Consider the following 20,511-nt stretch of genomic DNA (forward strand, 5'->3'; position numbering starts at 1 on the left):
AATTCATTCATTCATTATCTGTAAGCGCTTATCCAATTCAGGGTCACGGTGGGTCCAGAGCCTATCTAGAATCATTGGGCGCAAGGCGGGGAATACACCCTGGAGGGGGCGCCAGTCCTTCACGGGGCAACACAGACACACACACACACATACATACCTACCTACGGACACTTTAGAGTCACCAATCCACCTACCAACGTGTGTTTTTGGACTGTGGGAGGAAACCGGAGCACCCGGAGGAAACCCACGCAGACACAGGGAGAACACACCAACTCCTCACAGACAGTCACCCAGAGCTGGAATCGAACCCACAACCTCCAGGTCCTGCGCCGCCCTGTTACCACTAATGTAATAAAAAAAGCAAGCGTATCAATTGTAACTGTGGCATTAAGTTGAACATATTGGGTTTTTTTATATCATCAGTCTGTGTTTATTCTTATCCTTGAATGACTCAAGAAAACCTTTAATTTCATACATATTACAATCAATTTTCAAACACATCTTATATCCTTTCTTCTTTTCTTCTATTCTTTTCTCTTTTATATATATATAATATATATATAGTCTTTTTCATATTTACAATTTGTATTCCTCTTTTTGGATGAAGAAATAAAGCAAATAGCTTCCATTATGAACAGTGTTTTATACTAAAGGGCCAAACTTGTACATTTTAAAAGTGCTTGAAAAACTGAACGAATACCACCACTCTCCAACAACTGGCGTGAACGAGGACATTTTCTTTCCGACGTTTCAATCGGTTTGTAACATGACGTCTTATAACCAGAAGCTGAACATCCTTACGTAAAAACCATTGTCCCTTTAAAAAGCCTAAAATCTGCCAAAGGCCACTTGTTGTTTTCTCGATTCCATTCGTTTGATTTCATTAAAATGGGAATTGAATATTTGCAGACAGAGTGGTATGATGTCAAATATATCATCCTAGTAAAACTTGCCAAGTCAGAATCTTTCACAATAACAGGAAGTGGACATCCTGTATAGAGATAAAATCCTCAGCCCGTTAACAGAAAATTACAAATCTAATGCCACGATGCAGGATTACGAATCCTAATATTTCACCATAGTCAATTTTACTCTCAATATATTTGAATTTATATATTTGCATTACTTACATCATGACTCATGTTTCCTGTTATTATGACTAGTATGTTTCTCTACAATGATATGATTTCACAGCAAACTGCTCTGAAATAAATAAAATAAAATATGCCAAAACTTTGAAAAATCTGGGGAATTTCCCATTTTTTCGCTCTGCTCTTTCTTGACTGTGACTTAGGCTCTTGTCAGCGTATTACTATAAGAGAATTTCCACAATAAGACAATTTGTGATGATGCTGTACAGTTAATGACATGTAGGCACCTGTCTATCTATGGTCATATCCAAAGAACATTGCCCAATGGCTGAGCACGTATTGCACGTAAATCAACTACGGGATATTTTTAACTTCATGATGAGCACATTGTCATCAGGGACAATGTCTACTGTGTTTCAAAAATTGCCAAGGAACTTCATGTGGTCACTTTTACTTGACTCACAGTAACGACACATTCTGTGACACACACGACAAACAGTGGTCCGACTGTTACCGGAGGACATGACTGATTGTCACTGAAAAACAGGATGATGACCCCACGAGCACATCATCAAATTCGATTAAAGAATCCAAATTCCAGCACATGGACCGTTACTTCCAGACAACATTTACAATTACTGACACAAAGGAAACCTGAACCAGCTCTGCAATCTCTGCCCCCTGAGTGGCAGTAAACCTCAAAGTTCGTCTTACCCGGCCAATAATGCGGATTCTGACTCACGAAGCCCAGAATATCTGAGTGCACATCATTCATTTCTAAGATTCATTTGGCACCTGCATTTTCTTTTTTGGGCTTCACACCTGCCGAGCAGTCACATAAGTCCAGCTGCATGTCCAACATTTGGCTTTCTCCTCCATTTTTCAAACACTGAGTGCCTACCTTAAGCAGGAGGGGGGCTCGTCTTTAGCTAGATGACCAAAGCCCATAAATCACGCCAGGCTGCAGCAGCCATGCTTTTATGACACTGCATTATGAATGTACAGTAAGTTGCTAAAATTTGTGCTGCCACTGCAATATTGTGGCTTTGTTTTCTGGAGCTGTGCTTTTTTTAGTGTCCTCCGCTGATCCTGAACATGATGGAAGCGTGTTGTGTGTGGTCTTGGATTTGTACATTCTCAGTGCTGGGATAGTCAGTAGCAAGAATTTAAAGGGGAGGGGGGCAGGGTAGGTTGGGCAGGCAGGGGGCAATCAAGCGTCTTGTGCTCTGAAAGTGTAAAGGCACTGTCCTGTCACATAATGTCAACAAAGAATTCACAAGGATTGCCCATAGCATGTTGAAAAGACTGGCGGCTGGCGGTGAGTTCTGGAGGTACGTTTCCTAAGTCACGGACAGGGGGTGCTCCAGGGGGGCCAGACTGGCTCGCCGGGGCCTTGGGGGCCATACGGGCCAGGCAGTACGGAGGGGGCAGGCCCGGGGGTCCGTAGGAGGAGGCGTGGCTCCTCTCGCTGTGGGCACAGGACACGTGAAGAGGTTGGACAAAGGGAGAGTGGCTGTATGAGAACGAGGCCTGGCTGTGCTGGGACTGGGCATGGCTCCGGTGAGACAGTGCATGGCCATGGCTGGAACAGGAGTGTGTATGGCTGTGATGGCTCAGGTGGCTGGGAGCTCTCGGCCCCTGATGCCCCGCCCAATTGCCCAGCTCTGATTCGCAGCATGTAGACTTGTGGTCCTTCTCTCGAGGGGAGGGCCTGCGTCCTTTCCCTGCACTCGGGTTGGAGCCACTACTTCTGCTGCCTGGAGACAGGAAAAGGGGAAAAGTTTTAAAGGTTTGAAAGAGTGGAAATCATTTCTCCAACCTGAGACACCAACACAGCAGCTCTGACCGGCATGGCATGATTCAGATTGGTACCGTTTATTGTGGGATTGTTTTTTATATATATATATACGGCTCTTCAGTAACAAAACTGATAGAAACCTACATAAACATCTAAAAGGGCACATTCCAGCTGGTACAGTCATATCCTCCTGTTTTATAACAACTGCTGCTTTTGGGAGTAAGCCATTCTAAATATTTATACAGGTTTATGTCAGCTGTAATGACAGGCTTGTGTTGATGGAATCTTATGGGAAAAAAAGGTTTTTCTTCTCTTTTAAATCGTTTAACACATGAATATTCCATAAATGAAAGTGGTCTTGGTCTGATCAACTGTCATGCACACCATGAATGGCACCACGATGAAGGTAGAACACAGCAGCACACATGCCCACAGAGCGCAAAGAGAACACATGAGCACAACCACCAGTCACAGAGGCTGATGAGCCATTCAGACATGGCACAGTGACCAACTGGATATGAAAGAATGAAGAGGGAAGGGACGGGGGGGTAGAGAAAGAACAGAATTCAGAATGCAGGGTTGAGGGTGCGTGGTAGGCTTACCATGTCCCCCCCCCCAAAGTCCTGGGAGCAATCCTCCATCAGTCTACCATTGCCCAGCAGAAACAAAGGGAATAACACAGTTACCATATACAGCCCTGCCAAGCAACCAACCATCTAGTGTCATGGGGTTAGACCTGATCTTATAACAAGAACATTTGATGAAAAACATGAGAAATTATGGGATAGTTTAGTGTCTGAGCAAAAACTGAAATTTAAGGAGCTCACAATAAAGCAGCAGGACTTGCCAAAAAATTTAACCTGGCCGTATCTCATGGTGGTTTCTTATTGCACACTTGAAATGAATGAAAGTAAGGGGCCAGATGTTGCATAAGAGGGCTCGGATCTGGATGGATGGAGTGAAGGAACAGCATTGCTCTCCTCCCTCAACCCACTGCCGGAAAGCCCTTGAGCAATGTTATTATTAATTTTGAATTCAGGTTCATCCAAATCCAAAATGAATCAAACTCCCTGATATGATTCACAGCAGGTGTGAGATATTTTTGAACATATTCTTAGTAATATTGCTTATAAATCACATTAACATATTTCACCATAATTTATTTCAGTTTCACAGTAATGAGATCACATCTGGTCCCCATGAGACTAGCAGCCATGAAGGCATGAGCCCACTGCATTTCCACCACTCACACTCACCCTATACATCCAAGGCCAAATTTTCTGTACTTCAAATCCTTAAATGCTAAGAAACACACACACACACACACACACATGTATAACACTTCATACAAAAGTATAACAATCTGTTGGATTATCACTATGTGTCAAACCAGTGAACACTCATTGTTTTGCATTCCGCCATCCTCACCCTCCATGCTGGCAAAGTGCATGTTCACACTGGTGATGTGAACCTGGAAATTCCAAATGCAATTTAAAACAACAGGTGTGCTAGAAACTGGGCGTACCACATATATGGAATGTCCAAGTGTATACAGCGACAAAGTTGAACCCCTGAAACTGGATGATCATAAAAAGAGCAGGTGACTGCCAGGCATATCCAAACTCATAGGAATGCTATTTGTACTGTACAGTCAAATATCAGGTGCACATGTTGCAACAGGACAGATTACTCGATTACACTTAAACACTGAAAACAAAAATGAGTAAACCTCAGTTCCAGCTAAAGTCTTTTTTTTAAGATTGATTCACAATTCTTAGAACCTTACAAATGTCAGCCCTAATATGAATAAATAATAAGAGAGTTACACTGTCGTTTTAAGTGCTTTTATGTAAAGTATGGTATGAAATCACAGTGTTTCTTTAGAGGGAACACCTTATATCTCACAATACAATACACCACATGGTCAGCCTGCATACTTCTGGAGGAGTATTCGAGTATTTTGGTTGTTTCTGGCAGCAGTACATCAAAGTTTGGGTACTTGTAGAAAAGATTAACATTTATATCTCAAAATAAATACTTGATAAGATAACACCTGAACACCGGTATTTGAATAGGAGAGTTTGGGTGGCTGTTAGTTGGTAGTGTTGGTGGGGGCAACATGGGGCGCCGTCCCATGGTCAATATGGTTCCCAGTGCACGTGTGCAGGGACAGGAATACTGTACTGAAGAAATGTCTCAGAGGTCATAAAAGATCCCTGGGTACATTCTCAAAATGATTACGGATGTTACTCTGATGTTTGGCTTAATCTACCACTTTGGCCACTTTTGGCTTCTTAATAACCCTCATCTTTAAAAACCTGCCTCCAATTTTCTCTGTTGTCTCCTTTACCTGAGTGAGTGTGTGGACATAAACGATTACTTGGACACGCTGACTCAGAATACAGAAAAAGGTCAATATTCTGCAAGGTTACTGCCAGATTCCAAGTCGATACTTTGACATAAAGCTTCCAGAAAGCAGATAGAGAAGGGGAAACAGATTTTTCTGTTCTGCCTGGCAGGAACCGGCATTTATCAGATCACATCAATAGTATGTTTGTGCTCACACTGTGGGCCATTGGAAGGAAAACTGTCTTGAAACCAGTTTATTATCATGTTAGCATAATGAAAGCAAAAGTCCCTCACTCCTGATTTCCCTCGTGGTAGGACATCTGCCTAATATTACTCCCCTTTAACTTTCGTTTTACCTGAAAAACTCTGATACAAATACTCTCTCACCTTCACTCTGCTGGCTGCCAGCACTGCCACTGTGGAAGCTGTGGCAAGGGTCAGAATATCCAGGGGGGAAGCTGGAAGGGGGGTTGGGGTAACCTGGATAGGGGTACGGCTGGCCTCCAAGGGGCCAGGGGTTGGTTCCTGCTGGAGGGAGAGGGGCTAATGTGTCCTGTTCAGAGCCACCACCACTAGACCCTTCATTGAGGTTCAGAGATGCCATGTCTGGAAGGGAAAAGACAATACAACTCTGTTAATGTAAATATTATTGTTTCAAATAAAGGTTTCTAACTGACAGAAGACAAAATGAATCATGAAGACTAGTTACAATATAACAACGATTTAATGATGCTAATGTGGCTAAGAGTTAAAAGCATGTGTGAAGTACTTTGGCACAAGTCTCCAAACGTGTAGTAACACTGCTCTGAAAAGGTGATCTTATTGACAGTGTGTCTTAGGTAGCCATGTTTCAGCAAACTGCTGGCATATTTCCTGGCATCACGCCGGTCTTTAAAGCCCTCTACTCGTGAGTACAGCCAGTCTACCACATCAGCACCTAAAACAAACCACACATACACACCAAGGGTTATATCTCAACAAAAAACTCACTTTTCTGTCCAGTGCAAATGTAAAAATGTCAGTTATACAGCTACAATAAAACAGAGTGAAACTTCTCCATCTAGTGGCTATTAAATTAAATGTATGATCAGAGATATTGGGATACAATTGGCAAAATAATTCCAAAGAGAGTGTAATTACTTTAATGTCTCACCAAAACCTGTGTTACACAACTCACCAATGACAGCATTGGCTATGGTAATCTTAAGCCACATCCGGTCTCTAATCTCCAGACCTGAGTCAGGTAACTGCATCACTTTCACAAGGGTGGCCATGTCTGTCTTAGTGGCTGAAAGAGGCAAGTCTTCACATTCTGCAAAAGTAGAGCAAAGTCATGTAAAAACCTATAAAAAATTAGCTGTGCTTTAATAAAATCTAAATATAGGACAAATACCAGTAAAGAGGATTTCCACAGCTTTTTTATAATTTAGGGTGGTTTCATGTGAAACTGCATGTTAAGAGAAATGATGATTTACAGTAACTGTGTACAGATTTATTTACAGTGAAGATGACCGAAACCAGTCAGTACAACAGCACAAATGTAGCAGTATTAATGGATTTCCTTAACCAATAGTGAACATGTCTCCTGTGTTTTTTATGCGTAATGATAGTAGTGGTTAAACTGTTAAAAACAAGTGATAATAATAAGATGAGTTTCTTTTGGGTGTTGTATCTTAAAATCTTATTTTAAATTAAAATAAATTTAGATCAAACCTCTAAGAATTGTAAAACTCTTATGCAGCATTTAATCACTGTCAAAAAATGGTAACATTAAATTAACAAAAATATTATTTGTATTCAATACACCCAAATGTAGCAGGTTATATTTAACAAAAATATATTTTTAAGATTTTTGTTTGGTCCATGGGGCGGCACAGTGGTGCAGCAGGTAGTGTCGCAGTCACACAGCTCCAGGGGCCTGGAGGTTGTGGGTTCGATTCCCTCTCCGGGTGACTGGCTGTGAGGAGTTGGTGTGTTCTCCCCGTGTCCGCGTGGGTTTCCTCCGGGTGCTCCGGTTTCCTCCCACAGTCCAAAAACACACGATGCAGGTGGATTGGTGACTCAAGTGTCCGTAGGTGTGAGTGAATGTGTGTGTGTGTTGCCCTGTGAAGGACTGGCGCCCCCTCCAGGGTGTATTCCCGCCTTGCGCCCAATGATTCCAGGTAGGCTCTGGACCCACCGCGACCCTGAACTGGATAAGCGGTTACAGATAATGAATGAATGAATGTTTGGTCCATACATCTCCAAGGTTTCACAAAATATAGCGTAATATAATGATATAAAATATAATTAAATTTAAAATATATAGTAAGTCTTGGTTACCGTAGTGTGGAAATGTTCCAGTTAGTGCTGTAGTGTGAGAGATCCAAGCAGCAGGGTCAATGGGTCGTACAGGTTCCGCTGAAAACCACACGAGTAAAGACCATTAAAGTAGTTGCCTTCTATTCAGTTGAGTGTTTGAATCCCTGCTCAAGTAAGCACACCATGCTATGCCTATAGGAGTAACGTGATTTGAAGTCTTTCTGGATATAAATGTCTACAAAATATCATGAGTGTAATTGGAACAACTGATAACAACATGGTGACCATAACAGTGCTGTAAATGCACAAGGGAATTATATGAAATACCTCTAGGGATTGTGAAGTAACTTCGAGGAGAGGGGTCCCAACACTTAGCCACAGTAAGACTTATCGGCCTGTAAAAGAACAATGGCCAGTATCATTACTGACGTGCGTTCAGAGTGGTCTAGTGTATGAACACAAATGTTTATATGCAGAAACTCTGCGTACCCAGGTTTAGACACAATTTCCCGGAGAATCCTCACTGCATCGTCATTGCTCATGTTCTCGAAGTTCACGTCATTCACCTGTAAGAGCAGTACTCTTTATATTACATTTGATAATGTCCAAAAGTGCAACACTAACATTTTAAAGTCTTCTATAATCGGTCTTATTTAATATTGAAATAATTCATTACACTTTAAAATGTCTTAATTTTTTTTTTTTTTTTGGGTTGATCCTCATGTTCCAAGCAAGGTCGAGATGGTGGTGCAGCAGGTAGTGTCTCAGTCACACAGCTCCAGGGACCTGGAGGTTGTGGGTTTGAGTCCCGCTCAAGCTGACTGTCTGTGAGGAGTGTGGTGTGTTCTCCCTCTGTCTGCGTGGGTTTCCTCCGGGTGACTGTCTGTGAGGAATGTGGTGTGTTCTCCCTGTGTCTGCGTGGGTTTCCTCCAGCTGACTGTCTGTGAGGAGTTTGGTGTGTTCTCCCTGTGTCTGCGTGGGTTTCCTCCGGCTGACTGTCTGTGAGGAGTGTGGCGTGTTCTCCCTATGTCTGCGTGGGTTTCCTCCGGGTGACTGTCTGTGAGTAATGTGGTGTGTTCTCCCTGTGTCTGCGTGGGTTTCCTCCAGCTGACTGTCTGTGAGGAGTTTGGTGTGTTCTCCCTGTGTCTGCATGGGTTTCCTCCAGGTGACTGTCTGTGAGGAGTGTGGTGTGTTCTCCCTGTGTCTGCGTGGGTTTCTTCCGGGTGACTGTCTGTGAGGAGTGTGGTGTGTTCTCCCTGTGTCTGTGTCGGTTTCCTCCGAGTGACTGTCTGTGAGGAGTGTGGTGTGTTCTCCCTGTGTCTGCGTGGGTTTCCTCCGGGTGACTGTCTGTGAGGAGTGTGGTGTGTTCTCCCTGTGTCTGCGTGGGTTTCTTCCGGGTGACTGTCTGTGAGGAGTGTGGTGTGTTCTCCCTGTGTCTGTGTCGGTTTCCTCCGAGTGACTGTCTGTGAGGAGTGTGGTGTGTTCTCCCTGTGTCTGCGTGGGTTTCCTCCGAGTGACTGTCTGTGAGGAGTGTGGTGTGTTCTCCCTGTGTCTGCGTGGGTTTCCTCCGGGTGACTGTCTGTGAGGAATGTGGTGTGTTCTCCCTGTGTCTGCGTGGGTTTCCTCCAGCTGACTGTCTGTGAGGAGTTTGGCGTGTTCTCCCTGTGACCGTGTGGGTTTCCTTCAGGTGAGTGTCTGTGAGGAGTGTGGTGTGTTCTCCCTGTGTCTGCGTGGGTTTCCTCCGAGTGACTGTCTGTGAGGAGTGTGGTGTGTTCTCCCTGTGTCTGCGTGGGTTTCCTCCGCGTGCTCCGGTTTCCTCCCACAATCCAAAAACACACGTTGGTAGGTGGATTGGCTACCCATAAGTCTCTGTAGGTATGAATGTGTGTGTGTGTCGCCCTGTGAAGGAATGACGCCCACTCCAAGGTGTGTTCCTGCCTTGTGCCCAATGATTCCAGGTCGGCTCCTGACCCACCGTGACCCTGAACTTGATAAACGGTTACAGATAATGAATGAATGATCCAAGCAACTTCAAACACATTCAGGGACAATGAGGGCTGGGTTCTAGGTTGGCCAGCCCTTTGCTCTGTGAACACTAGCAGCATATTTACTTATTTAGGTATATATTTTTTGTTGATATCTTTTTATTTAATTTATATGTTTTTTCAGACATGTGCTATGTTGTAATTTCATAATATTCCACACTAGACCCGGCAACGGGTGCAAAATTAGGTGAAAATCTCCTGTGTCAGGAAGGAAAAGGAGACGCTGCAAAATAAGCCCACATCACGAGGCCAGGGGAAGTTCACATACTCACACAGCCACATCATGTGAAGAGTCATTTCAGTTCAACAATATGAACTGCTCTCTTTTTGACGTTAGAGGTTGTAGGTGGCTGCCGTATGTTAGAAGGCAGTGCTCTTCATGCCCACCTTCCTACTTCTCTTTTCAATAAATGCAACTACAACTGAGAAACAGAACTGAGAAGACGTCCTAAAATAAGGTTCTTAAACTATTAAATATTGAAATAAATATCTTGGAAATAATGTCCTCTGCCACCACAAATCATTTTAGAGTTTAGAGTACTGGTTTGTTTGTAGAAGAGTTTGACTACTGGTATGTGAATTAAAAACAAAGTCACCACAAAGTAGCAAATCATATACAAGAAGAATATTAAATAATATAGCAATATAAATAATTGCTGCTTTATAATGCGAAGAAAAACTATAAGTGAAAATGGCTGCTTGAGTATGTTGTGCACGTTTTTCTGAACAGTGGAATTGTACCTGCAACAGCATGTCTCCAGGTTCAATTCGACCATCGGCTGCCACAGCTCCTCCTTTCATGATAGAGCCGATATAGATGCCTCCATCTCCCCGGTCATTACTCTGTCCCACGATGCTAATGCCCAGGAAGTTATACTTCTCTGTGATAGAGAGAGATTTAAAAGGCTTTAGAGTCAAGTAAAGATAAAAAACTATTGTTTGTTCAAAGCATTTCTTTTCCATATAGATATAGCCTAAGGCTGTAATATGCAAATACAGCTTTTTCTACCGATTAGTCTATCTCCCCTGATCACACACAGTGCCATCATAATCATGTGCTTCCCCTGAGTGATGTGAGGCCGACACATTTCTTCTTTTCAAACTGCTGCTAATGCAATGCCACTGAAAATACCACTAAACAGAGGAGAAAGCAAATTTCTCAAATCAGTCAGATCAGATGACAGATTCCCCTAATAGCTTGTACAGTGGGGAAATGGGGGAGAGTGAGCTATCGTATCCTGTTGTGCTCTTTGTGACTACCAGCATCAGAAGGCTGACGCATCACTGAGGAGCAGATCTGTGATCCCCTGATGACAAGACCAACATTAAGGCCCTGTTCACGACTGGCATTTAAATGCGCCTCCTGTTACCACGTGTGATTAGTTTTCTCACACCATTCTCGCCGGAGGAGGAGCATGAATAGTTTACTGGTAAAACCCTGGCTGGGGCAGTGTCACGGCTGATGTGGGATGTGTGGGTCTTAGACTGACACCAAAAGGTAGCCCCAGACAATTCGCTTTAAAATTATTATATTAATCATGAGAACAGTTTTGATGCAGACTTCATAACATTTTTGATTGTATGATAAATGATTAACACATTTCAGGAGGTGATTTACGCACCATTACTGTGTATAAAGTATCCAGACTCACCAGTTCCAGTTAAACCTCATATAACTAAAGACATTACTAAATGCACAGTGATACAAAGCATATAAGAAGCCTTAATTAAAAATACAATGTCCACATAAGAGAAGGGGAAAATCTGAGTGAAGGAGTAGGAAGAGGAAACATTCGTACCCATATTGAGAGTGACTGTGATAATGTTGAGACTCATAGTGGAGTCTGTTATGCTGCTGAAGGAGGACGACTGCCAGGAGAAAACACAGATATCACACTGTTATGCCTCTCATAGGCCATATGTCTTCTGTTGTTGTTTTTATTTTTTAACTCTTACTCTAATTAAGAAACCTACCCTGTCCATTTTGGCCACTTTCTGTCTCCGTCGCCTTCTTTTATGCCTGCGCATGAGCTGAGAAGAAGAGCTCTGCCCTGTAGAGCTGCTGAGTCTGTAGGGGAAAGGGAAATCGACACAAAACTCAAAAAAACTTTGTTTATTATTGAAATGTTTATGAAATGTTTGATTATAGGGAATTATTAATAAACATTAGCAGCTAAAATATTACATAGATATTTTCAAACAAATATATTGTATGAAGGGGTGGCACGGTGGTGCAGCAGGTGGTGTCGCAGTCACACAGCTCCAGGGACCTGGAAGTTGTGGGTTCGATTCCTGCTCCAGGTGACTGGTTGGTGTGTTCTCCCTGTGTCTGCGTGGGTTTCCTCCGGGTGCTCCGGTTTCCTCCCACAGTCCAGAAGCACACGTTAGTAGGTGGATAGGTGACTCAAAAGTGTCCGTAGGTGTGAGTGAATGTGTGAGTGTGTGTGTGTCTGTGTTGCCCTGTGAAGGACTGGCGCCCCCTCCAGGGTGTGTTCCCGCCTATAGCCCTAGTACTTTGGTAGTTCACACTAGTTTGTTCACTTTAACAATCACTGTATAATGCTTTGTGAAATGCAAGAAGTGTCTAACCTGCTGGCATCCTCATCTTCCTCACTGTCAATGAATGAGCTGGACTCCAGCTCACTGCTCATCATGGAGGTGCTGTCATACCCCATGGCAGAGTCTCGAGTAATTCTCTCAGCCTTTGAGTGTCCATTTACCCGGGGAACTGTGAAGGGCACACAGCATTTCGTGAACGACCAGATACCAGACACAAACCACAGTCCAATGTTTGCATAGTTTAAGGCTTAATACTGCAGCACAAATAAAAAATAATAATTTAGTTCTGTGAAACACCAGGGACAAGCATCGCAGGACAGGCACCTCTTTAAAGAGGAAAAACCTTTGGATGTTTAAAGAAAAGCTTTATAATCAGTTTAAATAACTCTTATTGTTTTTTATTTATCAAATATATCTGTAGATGGAGCAATTCCATTAAGTGATTAACTGCAAAAGAGTTTTAAAAAAAAACATAAGATCACCCATATACTCTGTGTCCTATATCCATCTCCATTCTTAAGTGAACCACTACAATTAAAACTTTGCATACATACAGAGACAGGACCGTGGCTGTGTTTCAGGGTAACATCGGACACGGTGGAAAGGTCTGACCATTCCCTGAGGACGCTGCAATCGACCAAAACACTCCAGCATTGCAGGGGTAGACATTACGTCTCTGGGTTTTCTTTGGAGGGCTTGCAAAATCACCCCAAAACAAACACAAGGCAAAGGCAAGGGCAAATGTGCTGAGACTGTATCCTACAGAACTAATCACTGTTCATTTCAGTCTGTCACACACTACTGTTAAAACGTCAGCCGCACAAAGGAAACATTCTGTCCGATGGTGTGTGTGTGGGCTGTCCGGACAATCTTATCACCCCAGTGAAGAGATGGTGGCTTGAAGCCTGTAAACACAGCAGCAATACCCTTTCATAGGTCTGTCAGCACATTCATAGAGTATGAATGAAAGCAATGGCCACTTCTCCCTGCAATGTCTTTGTTAGACAGAGCTCCTGGAAACTCCTTTCATTCTCACTGCCCTTTCTCCCTGAGCAGCTGCCTTTTACTGTGCTCTGAGCAGTGGGCTCCACTTCTTATCTTGTGTAGCTAAGGAAAAGAAGAGACAAATTTGCTGAAAGCAGACGCAATCCTGTTATACACTATCCTATGCACAGGTGATGACAACATCTGGCCTCAGCACCAGGCTCTCGGAGCTGTAAGCCTGATCTTATCAAACGTGTGCAAATGTACAGTCATTGTATTTCGAGCTATAATCAAAAAACATGGTGGAGCAATGTAGGAAAGTAGATTGTCGGTACAAAACAAGTTGGTATACACAACATCTGCATCACTATGCTTATTACAGCTGGAATATTACTATTTGGATTAGACTAAGGATTAAATTTCTATATAAATCACAGTGTAAACCTAGGTACCAAAAATAAAATCTTACTTCACACTGCAGAGTATTGTAGAAGGTATTTAACTAGCAGCAAATAACTACCTCAGTTTCATTTGCACATTATAAGGTTTGCTAAAATAACATGTTTTGACCCAAATTCCCAAATCCCAAAAGTGGGAATTCAGTAGAATTCTTAAACAGGGCTAAAGTCTTAGGGCTTAGCTTAATATATAATATATTAGAAATCTTGTAATGTCTTTTTACAACAATTAAAACAAGTTAAAAATAAATGAATTGAAAAGCAGCACTGTTACAAAAGTCTTTCAGCCCTTTTCCCCGTTTTGTCATTTCTGAATAAAGCTGAGTCTTACCTGTAGAGCTGGAGTGTCTGCATGTGCACAGCCCTCTCTCTTTTTGATTCTAGCAATCATTCTCTCTCTCTCTCTCTCTCTCTCCATCTCTCCCCTCTCTCTCTCTCCTCTCTCTTTCTCCCTCTCCCTCTCTCTCTCTCTCTCTCTCTCTCTCTCTCTCTCTCTCTCTCTCTCTCTCTCTCTCTCTCTCTCTCTCTCTCTCTCTCTCTCTCTCTCTCTCTCTCTCTCTCTCTCTCTCTCTAAAGACCTCTAACGAAAAGTGACAAAACATTATTCAACCAAACCCTCCCCCATGTTCACAACTCAATAATTTCCACAGGTCCACAGGACATTATACTAGGACTGCTCCAGGTGTCCCAATAGGTAGTTGTTGTCCCTCCACCCACAGCAGCTTCTACTTTTCTGGAAACGCTTTACAGCAGATGCTGGCATTAGGCATGGTGACTCTAAGCACATATATAAATAATTATAATTCATTTCATTCATTCATTATCTGTAAGCGCTTATCCAGTTCAGGGTCGCGGTGGGTCCAGAGCCTACCTGCAATCATTGGACGCAAGGCTAAATAATTATGATTCTACCCAAAAAGCCCAGGGAAGGCTGACCTGATCTATCAGATCTATCAAAACATAGAGAACACAAAAACAACTTTCCAGTCTGGATACTTCCACTGTTGTTCTGTGTAAACATTCAGTTGACAAAATTATGTCCCATCTCAACTTACAAGCTTAAGTGGTTACCTCAGACTGATATGTGATCTGACATACTTGAAAATAAAAAAGCAAGCCCACATTTTACAACAATTATCCTGTCAAGGCAGAGCAGTAAAACAATATATTCAGCCTGTCATTCTGGAAAACGATCTCTTCTCTCTTTCTCAGTCGTGCTTCCCATTGGTCCCCAAAGGGTTGACGAGGTGAGTATGATTCTTTCGCGCTGATGTTTCAGTAACGTTAACTAATGAGTGCTCAAGGCATGAAAACAGACACCCACTCCTACATTCCCCCTGCCCCTGGGCTTCACACCTGTCCAGTAAAGCACTAACCAGCTATACATTATTCATATTCATTCATTCATCACTCCCTCATACACACTCACACACACACACTTGCAAAAATCTTTTCAAGTGTAATCATTTTGTTAAATTATATTTGTCAGTAAAGAGTTTGAATTATCTTTTCGTATTGTAATTAATACAAAAAAATGCACTTAATAAGATATTTGCAATGCATTTAGAACAAGTAAATCACCTCCAACAGTTAGATATTGTTCGCTGCACGTGTTCTTTGTGAGAATACCTTCTTTTAGTTAATATAAAACAAATAAATGCTGGAATCAGAGCCCAATAAGAAAGGGATAACACAGACAAAGTAGTGGAGTTTTGGCAGGACATGACTATGACTATTTCTGAACATGGACAAAAGCACAGGGACCTGACCTGACACATATCTTGAGTGTTCTACATCCAAACACTCTAGGGAATCTGCTTAGCTCACAAAGATACAAACGCAACCTGGTCGTGTATTTGTCCACAAGGACACCAGTTTTAACCCATCCACCTTTCATCCAATATGTTCTTTCACAGTAAGCTTTATATATATAACAATAACACAACCAAAAACACACGTTGGTAGGTTGATTGGCGACTCAAAAGTGATCGTAGGTGTGAGTGTGTGAGTGAATGTGTGTGTTGCTCTGTGAAGGACTGGCGCCCCCTCCAGGGTATATTCCCGCCTTGCGCCCAATGATTCCAGGTAGGCTCTGGACACACCGTGACCCTGAATTGGATAAGCGCTTACAGATAATGAATGGAAGGATGGATGGATTATTATATTATTATTAAAGGGTGGTAGAAGCCTTCATTGATGGCAAGCTTTCTAATATTCCCCATCCCCCATAGATCATATTTATAACCTTGAAATGAACACTCACGCTTTCCCAGCTAGACATGTTTTCCTTTCCTTTTTGCCAAATATCTCTCTCTCTTTCACACACACAAACACACACACAAGCACACAGACGCACATACCACCTCCATCATTATCTGCTGCTGCTAATGAAGCCACTCTAAAAAAGATATCTCACTAATGACCTTCCTACAGCAGAAGGAATAGGAAGAAAGATGAAAAAATGATTACAGTTTTTACGGCACTGCTCTCACAGCTCTGACTGTCAAAGTTAATTTAAACAAACTCAGCTGCTGGACACGGTAAGAAGAAACACAAGAACGTCTCATTTGTAGACATTCAAGACACAGGTGGAAAATGGTTTTGCTGCAAAAACAAACATGTCTTGCATTGTTTCACATGAAAAGAGTTCCTAAATAGCCAGGACATTCTTTACTGCTGAGAGAACTTTCTCTCACCGCTGAGGAATACGCTTTCATCTTTTCCAGTGACCTCTCTCTAAACTGAGCTCACCATGTGCTCCGTCAGGAAAACAAACATTCCATAATTTATTAAACTGAAAACAAATACACCACTACAGCAAACAACCACGGAATCCTAATTTAAGAAAAAAAAAAAGCTCATCTTGCCTTGGTTTTCCTGTAATCTCATTGGATAGATGCAACTAGAAAGGGCTTGTAGAGTAGAACAGAGAGCTTCAGCGGTGAAACATATTTATGAAATAAGAGAAAGCTTCTCACATAGAAGGCACTCTAAGTTACATGACCAGGTGCTATTTTGACTGGCAGCTCTCTGACCTTTGACCTCTATTAGCAGCAACTCTGCTTGCTTTGTTGATTCTGGAGTCTTGTTCAGTGTAAGTGTGTAAGTGTCAAGTGGAAATACAATCCTAGCTTTATATAATACAACTACAAATGTATACAAACATACAACAACAAACAAAAACTGGGAATTACTAGTGTTCCAACTGATGTGTGAAAAATAGTTTGCACTGGGCACTGTGACACCATGAAGTATAGTATAAACGTTAATGGGCTTCCTTAATTGGATACATATAGATTATATATTTTAGGCTGAAAATGAACAACAATTGTTGCTGAAGTGGAAAGCACACTAGGTTATATGTCCAAGTGCTATTAAATCTGGCAGCTCTCTGACCATCAGCTCCACTAGCAGCCGGTCTCATTCTCTGTTGAGTTTGAAGTCTAGTTCTGGAACCGGTCACTTTCAACAGGAAAAAATACAACACTATATTCTACAATAATTGTCCCTTTAAAAACATGGCTGTCCTTGATGCTTCTTCCTTGAATGTTTATGAGCTGTGTGTTATCTATAGAACTCTTCTGGGTGATATACAATATGTGGAACATTGTGTATGGCTGGGGTTTTTACAGTCACTTACACTTACTGTCCCGTGCCCTGCGGGCCCTCTCCCTCTCTCTGCGTTGGCTCAGGAGAGACTCTGTTCCTGTTTCTGTATCCAGACCATCCCGGCTGCTCACCGCATTGGCACTATGGTGAACATACACATACACACAGACACACACACACACACACGGATGTCTCAGTGAAACCACATCAATACCACCACAAATGTGCCTTGTCACAATGCATATCTACCATGGGAAACTGCCCACGTTGTATGACATGTCACAGTCAGCTGCAGTAGTTTTTACAGTTAACCCCTTAAAGTACAGGCTCGTGATTCTTAGTGAAGATACCACTGAAACTGCACACCCTTAAAGCTGCTGTATAAAACACAACCATTACTATCAGTCATATTTTAATTGCTTCAGAGACTTCAGTAAGGCAACAACTGAATTATAAAAGTAGGAAATTAGTAATTATTAGTTAATTTACATTAATAGTAATATATAATTTATACACATTACCCCTGCTTGTGGTCAGTAATCTGCTGTCACCATCAAAACACAATAAAGTGCTATTTTAATTATTGATTATCATTACTACCAAGAAAATTCCATATAGGGTCATTTCTGTTTTTAAAACAGTGGCACTGCAGCACTGTAGCTGGGCTGTGAGACATGACAAAAGGATCAGAAGGGCTGCTGTACAGCATGAAAGGTGTGTGTGTGTGTGTGTGTGTAACAGTGTGTGTTTGAGGATGTGCCGTGGGGCTGGTTATTCTATCAGAGCGGGAGGAATGCTTTTGCTTAAGGCAGACAAGAAACCTGAAGCTGGTGAGAACTCCATCCCTGAGTCTCTGCAAAAACTCAGGGTCTGAAACACAGAAACTCAATCAAGTGGTCAAAGGTCATCAAAGTCATTAAAGGTCAGCAGCAGTGTTTTTCTGCGCAGAATTCAGAAACCATTTCTCAATTATGAAACAGCCACTAAGTGTAAGGTCATTATTTTAGGAGATGTGTCTGAAAAGGTCAGGTCCTCTTACAGGAGAAATGTCTGAGGACTGGATAAAACAACATTAATCTGCATTGTGACAGGGATTAAGAAAAGAAAAGCTCCAAAAGCTGAGTATCAGCAGAATTTAAAGCTTTTAATAATAATTACTACCAAAATCAAGCTTAACAAATGCTGTTTCTGTCCATTTTTCCACTTTAAGGAGACGTTCGACTGTATGGGTCTGAAATGATCCAGAGCTGTCAAAAAGCCATGAAAATGGAATAGACCGAAAACGAAGAAGAAGACCGGCAAATCAGACAAAGCACTGCTGTTTTTTGTCAGACCTAGCTGGCCATTGCAGAGCCCAGACCAATTTCTACGAATTTCTAAAATAACTATGCCTTCAGATTCCTCTGAAAATCACCCTGTAAAATACAGAAACGTACAGCCATTCTGAACTCCTTCTTTATCTTCCTGCCATGACTTTACCACAGTGAGACATGCTGAAGTCTCACCCTGCTGGATGGAAGTGGTCACATCACCCAATTATGGGTTATGGCTTTAGAACTCATGTGCACAAGGGAATTACTCTGTATAATGTTTGTGCTTCTACATACAAACATAACCCAATTAAATAATACAGATTTTGACTAAGTAATGACACTATACTGCACTATACAACCTTACTATTAACCCAGTGATCCTCGGTTTCTAATACAGCATAGAAATCAGATATTTTTTGAGCAGAATGAGGAGTATGATGTCTTTACAACATTAGCTTGAAGCATAATCCTGCCTGCTTACTTTAAAGCTCATTGTTCATAATGTGTATGCAGAGTATTCATGTTATTGTGCTCCCAAAGCTTCTGAGCTCTGTGAAGGCAGGGGGCAGCAGGGAGAGGGGGTGGAGGGGGAGGGCCAGGAGGCTTGATGCTGGGGAGATTAAGGCAGCTGTAGCACCCTGCTGAGTCCTCTGGGTAATAGAGATGGGTGCTTTTAATGTCCACTAATCCGGCTTAGTCACTCGGGGACAGCCAAACACCTATTCTCCTCATCCTTCCAAATTTATTCACCAGCACCAATGAATAATAGACACCAAAAAAAGGGAGCGAGCCAGAGATAACATTTGGTTATTTACTGATGCTTACTGTGGGGTTTTGTAATGGAAATTGGGGAGATTTACTGTGGGAGAAATGTACAACTGGGAATCCATGGAATTAAGCTCCAGGAAAATTGGCCAATAGCCTTTTGGAGCATCTACGAAAGAAAAAAAAAGTCATATGGAAAAAGGGAGGAGATCTTGGAATTAGCTATTACAAAGCACGCCGCTAGGTGGCAATGAATACTACAGGAAAGACTAGAGCACTCTAACTATGGCGCTGAGAAAGTCAGAGCACTAACTGGCCCATAGAGGGCGAAAATGAGCCAGAAAATTAAATCTCAGCTGAAAGAGACAGATTAGCTTTGTAATGTCCCCTGAAGCCCATCTTTCACATTTGTGTGGGTTTATTTATCAACAAGCCTCACCATTTATTTTTACATAACCATTTACAGATCTCTGTTTATTTCTTAGAATTAAACAGAGTGGTTTTGTAAGTGTGTTTACAAAGAAATGTCTGGTTTAAAATTAGGACTACACGTGTAACATGTTTAATATTCCTTTCTAAGCTTCAGAGCATTGTATGCTTTTTTATGTTAGCACCCATTACTACAATACTCTACATGCATTACATAATTGTGTTTTAAAACAACGTGGAATCCTCTCAAAAGAAAAAAGAGATCCACTTATGCACAACTCATGTAAAGGTTCATAAAAACAGACATGAAGTTGCCACTGCTGGTAGGAAAATAATAATAATAATAATAAAAATATTAGTGAATATAGTGGTTGGTGGGAGGAGTGAAATATATATATATTTTTTTGGATTCTTGAATTTGGAAGAGCTTGAATGGTAAAGAAATGTACAATTAGTTTTCATTGAACACACACACACACACTACTGCACAAGGGGCAGTGAACACAAACCCAGAGCAGCAGGCAGCAATCCCCAGCGCCAGGGGAGCAGCTGGGGGTTGGGTACCTTGCTCAAGGGCACCTCATCCGTGGAGGAGGGCAGCGCAGTTAATTCACTCCCGTCGCCATGGGAATAGAACCAGCAACCTTCCAAGCCCAAGTTAGCTTCTCTAACCATTAGACCAATCCCTGCTCAGCATCTGACCTCAGTCATGCTCTTGAGGCTGAAAGGCATCAAATTCTTAAAGAAATTTACTTGAAGAAGATTAAAAACTATCAGCAAACTGAGGGAAATAGAATTACCATTTAGTTC

The 20,511-nt window shown here is 42.0% G+C and overlaps 1 protein-coding gene across 3 annotated transcripts in view; it reads right to left on the reverse strand.

The window, feature by feature from the left end:
- Window positions 1-428: 428 nt before the first annotated feature.
- Window positions 429-20,511, reverse strand: part of dvl1a (dishevelled segment polarity protein 1a) — a 34,436-nt gene continuing 14,353 nt past the window's right edge. Inside the window, exons 4-16 of one of the 3 annotated variants that reach the window (XM_066671310.1) lie at window positions 17,226-17,335; window positions 12,174-12,312; window positions 11,559-11,652; window positions 11,384-11,453; window positions 10,326-10,465; window positions 8,029-8,105; window positions 7,867-7,934; window positions 7,561-7,638; window positions 6,416-6,550; window positions 6,008-6,175; window positions 5,626-5,844; window positions 4,146-4,191; window positions 2,762-2,848 (exon numbers count right to left, since the gene is read on the reverse strand). In XM_066671310.1, the coding sequence (XP_066527407.1) occupies window positions 2,836-2,848; window positions 4,146-4,191; window positions 5,626-5,844; window positions 6,008-6,175; window positions 6,416-6,550; window positions 7,561-7,638; window positions 7,867-7,934; window positions 8,029-8,105; window positions 10,326-10,465; window positions 11,384-11,453; window positions 11,559-11,652; window positions 12,174-12,312; window positions 17,226-17,335 (1,357 nt within the window). In that variant the 3' untranslated portion in view covers window positions 2,762-2,835. Of the gene's footprint in view, window positions 2,849-3,491; window positions 3,535-4,145; window positions 4,192-5,625; window positions 5,845-6,007; window positions 6,176-6,415; window positions 6,551-7,560; window positions 7,639-7,866; window positions 7,935-8,028; window positions 8,106-10,325; window positions 10,466-11,383; window positions 11,454-11,558; window positions 11,653-12,173; window positions 12,313-17,225; window positions 17,336-20,511 lie in introns of all 3 variants that reach the window. The other 2 variants (XM_066671311.1, XM_066671308.1) reach the window with 2 other exon arrangements.

Source organism: Hoplias malabaricus, chromosome 5 (genome assembly GCF_029633855.1).
Source record: "Hoplias malabaricus isolate fHopMal1 chromosome 5, fHopMal1.hap1, whole genome shotgun sequence".
Lineage (NCBI taxonomy): Eukaryota > Metazoa > Chordata > Actinopteri > Characiformes > Erythrinidae > Hoplias > Hoplias malabaricus.